At 44.0% G+C, this 9,884-nt stretch overlaps 1 protein-coding gene across 1 annotated transcript; it reads left to right on the plus strand.

The window, feature by feature from the left end:
- The first annotated feature begins 6,127 nt into the window (after positions 1-6,127).
- On the plus strand, positions 6,128-8,866 carry LOC120916777. The gene is made up of 2 exons (XM_040327715.1): positions 6,128-6,311; positions 8,077-8,866. Exons 1-2 carry the CDS (start codon positions 6,177-6,179, stop codon positions 8,584-8,586), a joined length of 645 nt encoding a protein of 214 aa, XP_040183649.1. The 5' UTR covers positions 6,128-6,176; the 3' UTR covers positions 8,587-8,866.
- The last annotated feature ends 1,018 nt before the right edge of the window (positions 8,867-9,884 follow it).

A 9,884-nucleotide genomic window follows, 5' to 3' on the forward strand; every position in this document is an offset into this window, starting at 1 on the left:
GGCAGAGGACACTATTGTGGGGGCAGAGGATACTACTGTGGGGGCAGTGTTGTGTAGGGGGGCAGAGGACACTACTGTGGGGGGATGGTGTGAAGAGGGGCAGAGGACACTATTATGGGGGCAGTGATGTGAAGGGGGCAGAGGATACTACTGTGGGGATGGTGTGAAGGGGGGCAGAGGACACTATTATGGGGGCAGTGATGTGAAGGGGACAGAGGATACTACTGTGGGGGCAGTGATGTGTAGGGGGGCAGAGGACACTACTGTGAGGAGCAGTGATGTAAAGAGAGGCAGAGGACACTACTGTGTGGGGGAGGGGGGCAGAGGACATTACTTTGGAGGGGGACAAAGGGCACTAATGTGTGGGAAGGGGCAGGGGACACTACAGTGGGGGAGGCGATGTAAAGGGGCAGAGGTTACTGCTATGGAGGAGCAGAGGACACTTCTGTGTGGAGGGAGGGGCAGAGGATACTACTGTGGGGGCAGTGATGTGTAGGGGGGCAGAGGATACTACTGTGGGGGAAGTGATGTGTAGGGGGGCAGAGGATACTACTGTTGGGGAAGTGATGTGTAGGGTGGCAGAGGACACTACTACTGTTTTTTTGTTTTTTTTAATTAAGGGCATCCCAAACCCCCCCCCCCATGTTTCCAGGTACAGTAGATCTCAATTTCTACTGGGAACCTTCACTGCCTGTCATTGGCTATCATCTGTTTCTCATTATGAATATCCTTAATGCTCTTCACATCAGCTTATGAGGTAAACCAACACCATAGTCATCCTCCGAAAACTTCTATCGTCACGGCAGTTTCGGAGCCAGACCTGCCGCCATGCCGCGGTTTTGTGCAACGGGGAGTTAATAATGTTTTACGCGTTGTTGGCTCCGAGTTATATTGTTCATACAAATTGCCTAATCCATTAAGGTTGACGCCGTGGATTTGCGGTTTTAGACACAGAGATGAAGAATGTTCATTTGTAGGACTGGAGAAGATCAGCGGGTGGAAGGAAGGACTCTTCTGTCGTGGATTTATCATCCGGTTGTGTTTGGTGTTCCGCAAACCTCTGGATATTTGATGCTGAACGTCATGCAAACCGCTAAATACACATATGGGGGAGTTCTACCTGCCAAATGGGTTTGTATTTCTGTCCATCCAGTGCTGGGATTTACACAACTTTGGCACACGGCACAGCCCTGCCTGGCAGGGAGGGGAGTTGCTCTTTCTCTGCTGCAATTACACCTTTACTTGCAGCCCCCCCCCCCCCCCCCCTCACTCTGTGATGGCACAGTGGAAGGAGAAACATATGGATGTGCTCCTCTCTGTCACTCTGCTTTCTACATCTTCCTACATTCCACTTATAGTGCAACATGCCTGACCATCTCCATGTTGTGATTTTTCCACTCGCACTCCATCCCGACTATTTCAAGCAAAAAATAAATAACTAACAAATTTTTCGGTAGTGCACGTTTACTAAACACTCCAATATGCCCCTTCCTCTCCCTTTTCCCTTCCTTCCTTCCTTCCTTCCTTCCTTCCTTGCCCTTCCTTCCTTCCTTCCTTGCCCGCCCTTCCTTCCTTGCCCGCCCTTCCCCTTTCTCTCTTTCCCTTTCCCTTTCTCTCTTTCCCTTTCCCTTTCTCTCTTTCCCTTTCCCTTTCTCTCTTTCCCTTTCCCTTTCTCTCTTTCCCTCTTTCCCTTTCTCTCTTTCCCTTTCCCTTTCTCTCTTTCCCTCTTTCCCTTTCTCTCTTTCCCTCTTTCCCTTTCTCTCTTTCCCTCTTTCCCTTTCTCTCTTTCCCTCTTTCCCTTTCTCTCTTTCCCTCTTTCCCTTTCTCTCTTTCCCTCTTTCCCTTTCTCTCTTTCCCTCTTTCCCTTTCTCTCTTTCCCTCTTTCCCTTTCTCTCTTTCCCTCTTTCCCTCTTTCCCTTTCTCTCTTTCCCTCTTTCCCTTTCTCTCTTTCCCTCTTTCCCTTTCTCTCTTTCCCTCTTTCCCTTTCTCCCTTTCCCTTTCCCTTTCCCTTTCCCTTTCCCTTTCCCTCTTTCCCTTTCCCTTTCCCTCTTTCCCTTTCCCTATTTTCTTACTCTTTTTTTTTTTTTGTTTCTTTGGAATAATCCAGATAAAAAAAAAAAAACAAAGTGATGTCGACAACTGGGTTTTCCTCCATATTTGTCTATGTTATTTGTCTATGTTAACGGCTCTAAGGGATATGTAGGAAATCACTCCATTAATAATCCCTCATAGCTACACATGAGATGTGATAAGCCATTAGACTTTACAGACCTTCCACTACTAAGATATTTAATCTCAGGATTTTCCTAGAGGTCCGAGAAGTCCCTAGTCTCATGGGGCCCCCCTCGAGGTTCTGTAAAAGGTCAAGATTAATGAATATGCCTACTCACTATGGGATCTCACACCGCCAATTCTCCCATTAATAGATGTGTATCTGGAGGGTGGGCCATCCGTCAGTAACCATCCAATTCTCCCGGCCCTGGTAACCTAGTTTCTGTTATTTTTCTCTAACTGCGCTGTAGTCCCCTGGGCAGAAGGTTATAATTCCAGTGTCACCTGGCAGCCGGTGTCAGGTGGAAACTGAATACTGGGGTCAGCCGGCTGCTGGGGGACACCCGCTGGGGGACACTGGAATTGCAACCCTCCGCCCAGAGGTCTACAGTGCCACCGGCAGGTGATCCAGGTCCTGACACAGGTTTTAGCATGTTCATGGGGGGGGGGGGGGGGGGCGATTGGGGAAGGCAAAATATAAGTTTATTAAACATTTCGTTTAGAATTAAGAATTCAGAATTAAGAGGTGCAAATAGAAGTTTTTCTTTCTCTTTTTTTTTTTTTCTTCTTTCTTCTTCTTTCTCCTTCTTTCTCTTTCTCCTTCTTTCTCTTTCTCCTTCTTTCTCTTTCTCCTTCTTTCTCTTTCTCCTTCTTTCTCTTTCTCCTTCTTTCTCTTTCTCCTTCTTTCTCGTTCTTCTTCTTTCTCGTTCTTCTTCTTTCTCGTTCTTCTTCTTTCTCGTTCTTCTTCTTTCTCGTTCTTCTTCTTTCTCGTTCTTCTTCTTTCTCGTTCTTCTTCTTTCTCGTTCTTCTTCTTTCTCGTTCTTCTTCTTTCTCGTTCTTCTTCTTTCTCTTTCTTCTTCTTTCTCGTTCTTCTTCTTTCTCGTTCTTCTTCTTTCTCTTTCTTCTTCTTTCTCTTTCTTCTTCTTTCTCTTTTCTCCTTCTTTCTCTTTTCTCCTTCTTTCTCTTTTCTCCTTCTTTCTCTTTTCTCCTTCTTTCTCTTTTCTCCTTCTTTCTCTTTTCTCCTTCTTTCTCTTTTCTCCTTCTTTCTCTTTTCTCCTTCTTTCTCTTTTCTCCTTCTTTCTCTTTTCTCTTTCTTTCTCTTTTCTCCTTCTTTCTCTTTTCTCCTTCTTTCTCTTTTCTCCTTCTTTCTCTTTTCTCCTTCTTTCTCTTTTCTCCTTCTTTCTCTTTTCTCCTTCTTTCTCTTTTCTCCTTCTTTCTCTTTTCTCCTTCTTTCTCTTTTCTCCTTCTTTCTCTTTTCTCTTTCTTTCTCTTTTCTCTTTCTTTCTCTTTTCTCCTTCTTTCTCTTTTCTCCTTCTTTCTTTTTCTTTTTTGAAAACCCCCAATGGATAATTTTTCCACACATGTACTTACAGCTTCCCTGTAACCATTGTCTTGCGCATGTCCAGGTAACCTTCTCACCATTACCTTTATCTAAAATCCACATGATTTCTAGACATCCATGGCAATTACTTCATTGCCTTCATTTTTCTTCATTTTTTATTTTTTTTTCTAATGTAAATTTAATTTAACAGAATAGGTCACAACCTACCCTATCTGTTTCCTTAATGAACTTATTCTTTATGGCACCATTGGGGGTTCTGGTATAATTAAATCTTGGTTTACGCCATGATTATAGCAGGAAGCCAACGCGGCGGGTCCGCTCATTAATTCCTATTCTTCGTCTCTCACACACGTTCTATTTAAAGTTACTTTCCAGATACTGTACTTGACGCATTCGAACTTATTGGTGGGAAAAGACTTTCAATTAAGGTGAATTGAAGAGAAGTGGATAAAAAAGAATTAAGGGCCAGATTCAGATACAATTGCGTTGCTCCACGGCAGCGTAACGTATCTGATTTACGTTACACCGCCGCAGGTTTACAGCGTAAGTGCCTGATTCTCAAAACTCTTACCTGTAAACTTGCGGCGGTGTAACGTAAATGCGCTCGGCGCAAGCCCGCCCCATTCAAATGGGGCGGGCACCATTTAAATTAGGCGCGTTCCCGCGCTGAACATACTGCGCATGCTCCGTCAGGTAAATTACCCGACGTGCATTGCGCTAAATGACGTCGCACGGACGTCATTTGTTTAGACGTTAATGTAAATGGCGTCCAGCGCCACGACTTACGCAAACGACGTTTTTTTTAAATTTCGACGCGGGAACGACGGCCATACTTAACATGGCTTAGAACAACTAGGGCTCAGCCCTAATTTTACGCGGAGTAACTCGACGGAAACGAAAAGTAAAGTTAGATCGACGGGCAGCGCGGACGTTCGGGAATCGTCGTAACTAGTCATTTGCATATTCTACGCCGACCGCAATGGCCTCGCCACCTAGCGGCCGGCCTAGAATTGCATCCTTAAGATCCGACAGTGTAATTCAATTACACCTGTCGGATCTTAGGGCTAGCTATGCGTAACCTGATTCTATGAATCAGTCGCATAGTTACGCCGTCGTATCAGGAGATACGCCGTTGTATCTCTTCTGTGAATCTGGCCCTAAGAATCTGAATAGTCAAGGAATTGTTAGTGCCCATAAGGGCCGCATTGTCTTTGCTATGAGACTAACTTGTACTTTTGTGTTATTGGGACGTCTACCTAGAGTTTGTTTTTTGAGGTGACTATTTGATTTATTTTTTCCATATTCCCGTTTCACTGAATGGTTTGTAATTGTGTGTGTAGTGCTCGCCCCTGAAGGAGCCGCTGGGTTTAGTTGGTTCTTTTTCCACAATTGTGCAAAGGCAGCCATTCAATAATAACTTCGGCTCCAACGTACATTCTAGGGCAGTCATTCTCAACCAGGGTTCTGTGGAAATCTGAGGGTTCCTCCAGAGGTGGCTAAAGGGTTCCTTGAGCTGAGGTTACCTGATCTTCCATCCGATGGTGACTTTTGTAGGTTTCAGAGCCAACGCCACTTGACATGACTGCAGGGGTGTCATTCTGGCAACTCTTTTTACCACTTCAGCCCCGGAGGATTTGACTGCCCAATGACCGGGTCACTTTTTGGCGTATTTTTTTTTCCCCACAAATAGAACTTTCTTTTGGTGGTATTTGATCACTTCCTGCGGTTTTTATGTTTTGCGCTATAAACAAAAATAGAGCAACAATTTTGAAAAAAATTCTATTTATTTTTTTATTTTTATTTTTTTACTTTTTGCTATAATCTATAAATGTTTTTCCTCAGTTTAGGCCAATACGTATTCTTCCTCTACATATTTTTGGTAAAAAAATCGCAATAAGCGTTTGATTAGTTTTGCGCAAAAGTTATAGTGTCTACAAAATGGGGATATATATATATATATATATATATATATATATATATATATATATATATATATATATATATATATATATATATATATATATATATATATATATATATATATATATATATATATATATATATATATATATATATATATATATATATATATATATATATATATTTTATTAAAATTTGTTAGTAAATTATTAATGAAATACCCGAACAAAAAATAAATAATAATGTATGTATTTTGTGTTTGGTTGATTTTTTTTTTTTTTTTTTTTTTTTTTTGTGGTTGTTGGGTTGATGTTGTGGTTGGTTGTTGGGTTGTGGTTTGTTGGTTTTTATTTTATGTTTTTAAGGTTAGGGGTTTGTTTATTATTTGATATTCATTATTTATTTTTTTTTGTGTATTTTACATTTTTATTTTATATAGTAGTAGTATCCTCACAAAATAATAATACCCCCCTAAACCTAACTTTAACTTTGTGAAGACACAGGTCCCCGACATTGACTTTTTTGAAAAAGAAAATTGGTAGCTTGAGAAGCACGTAATAGGAAGGAGCGTGATAAGGTCCTGGCATCCCAAAAATCAGGAGCAGAGGACGTGTCTGTACCCAGTCTGGGGTACTACAGCAGGATGAGTTTTCTGGAAGACCAGACTGAACCAAGGCCATCACTTTCCAGCCTTCCTTCCACCCTTCCCTCAACCCCAGCTTCCAACCAACCTGGGTCTTCCACCGAGGAAGAAATGGAAGAGCTTAGCTGGAGCCAGGTATAGTCTTGTTCAACATATTTATTGTCCTAAAATTATTGATGTTAACTAGATGTTCTTATTGATAACTAATGATTAACAACTTCCATACTTCTATTCTGGCACTCCTCTCCTACGTGCAAAAAATCTTTCTTTTTTGCTAGAAAATTACCCAGAACCCCCAAACATTATATATTGTGTTTTTTTTTTTTTGCAGACACCCTAGGGAATAAAATGACGGTCATTGCAACTTTTTATCTTGCAGTATTTGCACAATAATTTTTTAAACGCCTTTTTTTGGGGGGGGGGGGGAACGGTTTCATGAATTAAAAAATAACAAAACGGTAAAGTTAGCTTAATTTTTTTGGCATAATGTGAAAGATTGTTACACCGAGTAAATGGATACCTAACATGTCACGCTTTAAAATTGCGCACACTCATGGAATGGCGCCAAACTTCAGCACTTAATCTCCATAGACAACGCTTACTTTTTTTTTTTTTTACAGTTTAGAGTTAGAGGAGATCTAGCGATAGAATTGTAGCTCGCACTCTTTTTTTTTTTGGTCTTCTTTCTTCTTTCTTTTTTCCCCTATTACAAGGAATGTAAACATCCCTAGGAATAGTATGACAGGTCCTCTTTATGGAGAGATGCGATCAGGGATGGACTGGCCATTGGGACTACAAGGAGTTTCCCGGTGGGCTGATGGTTCAGTGGGCTGGCTTCAGTGACAGTGGACCGCCGCCCCCCACTGCTCCTCTGTCTCTCCCTTCCCGCAACGCTCACCTCTTCTCCCTCCCCGCAGCGCTCATCTGGGGGGAACAAAGAAGCAGGGGGAGGAGCAGGGGGGACGACAGAGGAGCATGGGGGGAGGGGACAGACAGCAGACTCAACAGCTATGGCCTGGCAGTTTCTCACTTCTGCCTAATCCTGTCCCATAAGGGGGGGCACCAAACGTATTCTTTGCCCCGGGTGAAAGAACGTCTAGCTTCCCCACTGGTACCGCCTATAAGAGTACCAGCCATTCTACTCTAATAAAGTAAAACGGCTAGTGAAGGGGAGAGGGGGCTTGGGTGGCCGGGGGGTGCGGGAGTTGTCCGGCCGCCGTGGGAGAGACCTGTCAAAGTGGGCCAGTCTGAATGAAGTCCAGGGCCAAATTTCTGTCCCAGTCCAGCCCTGGATGCGATCACCGATCTCTAATGCCAACAGCCGCCATTGCGGCTTTGTTTACTTCCGGGTACCCAGCGTGACGTCATAGCGTTGCGCCCGGGCTTCCGACGGTCATAGAGATGACTGGTGACCATATGGTCACCAGAATTCTCTGCTTCCCATCCGGCGCCGGCCAATCGTTTCTCCGGGTCCCCGATGGCACGGGAGAGCCCGGAGAAGCACCGGATGGTGGGAAGGGGGGGCGTTGCCTCCCGTCACCTATAAGAACGATCAAGCGGCGGAACTGCCGCTATGATCATTCTTATGGTGCGCAGAATCGCCGGCTGAAAATGGTGATATGTGAATGATGCCTGTAGCTGCACCCATCATTCAGATATCCCCGTTGAATGTCCAGGAGGTCATACGACCTCCTTGGGCGGGAAGTGGTTAAACAAAAAGTGTTTGACATATTAATAGACAGAAGTGGCCAAAATCGATTGGGACAAGAATGAAAACTGCTGGGGTCAGAATGAGCGTCTTTTCTATTTATTAACATTCAATTTGCAACAGTAATGAGCTGAAAATTTGTGTGTGATGGATGAACCAAAAACTAAAATTCTGTCCCTTTTTTATACGCAGGAAGACCTCGGCCAGGAGGAGGGTCTGGAAAGTGGCAGGCAGGAGGAGGCTGGGCCCAGTGGCAGCCAGCAGGTGCCCAGGCCCAGTGGCAACCAGCAGGTGCCCAGGCCCAGGGGCAGCACCCGGTCACAGGTGCCTCCCCTCCTCATTAGGTCCATAAGGCCCAGGAAGGCGAGTCATGTGGCGGCGGAATCCCTGAGGCTCCTTGGGGAGGCAAGGGTGTTCCTCAGAGCACGTCCTGGCCCTGAAGAGGCCTATGGCTGCTATCTAGACAGAGAATTGCAGCAATTGGAGGAGGGCCAACTCCTCATCTGTGTGAGACTTATTTTTAAGATAATTCAGATGGCGTTGAGGGGCCAGCTGACTGAGAACACCCACATATGTCAGCTCGCCCATCGTTCTCCTCCTCCTCCTGCCACAAGTCCACCTCCAGAGCCACAGCCTCCAAGGAAGCGTGCAGGGAAGCTTAGCAGGAACGCTGCAGGGAAGCGTGCAAGGAAGACAAAGTGATGGCCTGGCTTCAGTCTGGTCTGACAGAAGACGCAGGCTGTTGTTGTACCAAAGACTGGGGACATGAATGTCATCTGCTGCTGTTCCCGATCTCTCCGAGTCCAGGACCAGATTGCGCTCCTTTTTTTTATTTGGACTTCTCAGGCTACCAATTTTCTTTTCCACAGAGTTGATGTCTGTCCTGTGGTCCAAAGGCTCCAGCAGTTTCTCCAGCGTTGCCTTCCTCCTTTTTTTATTTTGTTACCCAGAATAAATGGATATTTAGTTTTTCTTATGAAAATACTTGCCTATGTGTTTTTCTTCAAAGAGGACAGTTTGTTTGTGAGTAGGCAGGTACATTTCAAAAATACAATGTCAAATTTAACAAGAGACCACAGCCTCCTTAAGGTTAAAAAATACAAGATAATAATGTTGTTGTAACTTGACACACACAAAAAAAATAATGATGGAGATCACTAGAAAATTACATAAAAAAAAAAAAAAAACCAGGAGATCTTGAGTAAAATAAATAAAAAAAATGTAAACATTATTATGGAAATCTGGCTTAAAATAAATAAATTAAGATCACTAGAAAATTAATAAAAAAAAATCTTGAGTAAAATAAAAAAAAGTAAAAAAGATGACTATGAAAAAATTATTGTAAACATTATGGAGCTCTGGCTTTAAAAATAAAAAAATTATTCATGAGATCACGAGAAATAAAGAAATAAGGGCCAGATTCACAGCGGAGATACGACGGAGTATCTCAGATACGCCGTCGTATCTCTCAGAGTATCTATGCGGCTGGTTCATAGAATCAGTTACGCATAGATAGGCAGAAGATCCGACAGGTGTAATTGTTTTACACTGTCGGATCTTAGGATGCAATACCGCGGCCGCCGCTGGGGGAAGTTTGCGTCGTAAACCAGCGTCGGGTATGCAAATTAGCAGTTACGGCGATACAAAGGTTTTTCCCGTCGTAACGTCGTCGCAAGTTTTAGATTCCCGTCGCAAAGATAGGGCTGCTATTAACATGGTGTAAAATTACTCCACCATGTTAAAGTATGCCCGTCTTTCCCGCGTCGCTTTTGAATTTTTTTTGTTTTCCCGACGTAAGTACGTTACGCACGTCGCGATTCTCAACACGTCGGCGCGTCGTAATTTCGCGCAAAGCACGTCGGGAAACTTGTGACCGGAGCATGCGCAGTACGTCCGGCGCGGGAGCGCGCCTAATTTAAATGGTACCCTCCCCATTTGAATTGGGCCGCCTTGCGCCGGACGTGTTTACGATACACCGCCGCAAGTTTCCAGGTAAGTGC

The sequence above is a fragment of the Rana temporaria genome, chromosome 11 (genome assembly GCF_905171775.1).
Source record: "Rana temporaria chromosome 11, aRanTem1.1, whole genome shotgun sequence".
Classification (NCBI taxonomy): domain Eukaryota; kingdom Metazoa; phylum Chordata; class Amphibia; order Anura; family Ranidae; genus Rana; species Rana temporaria.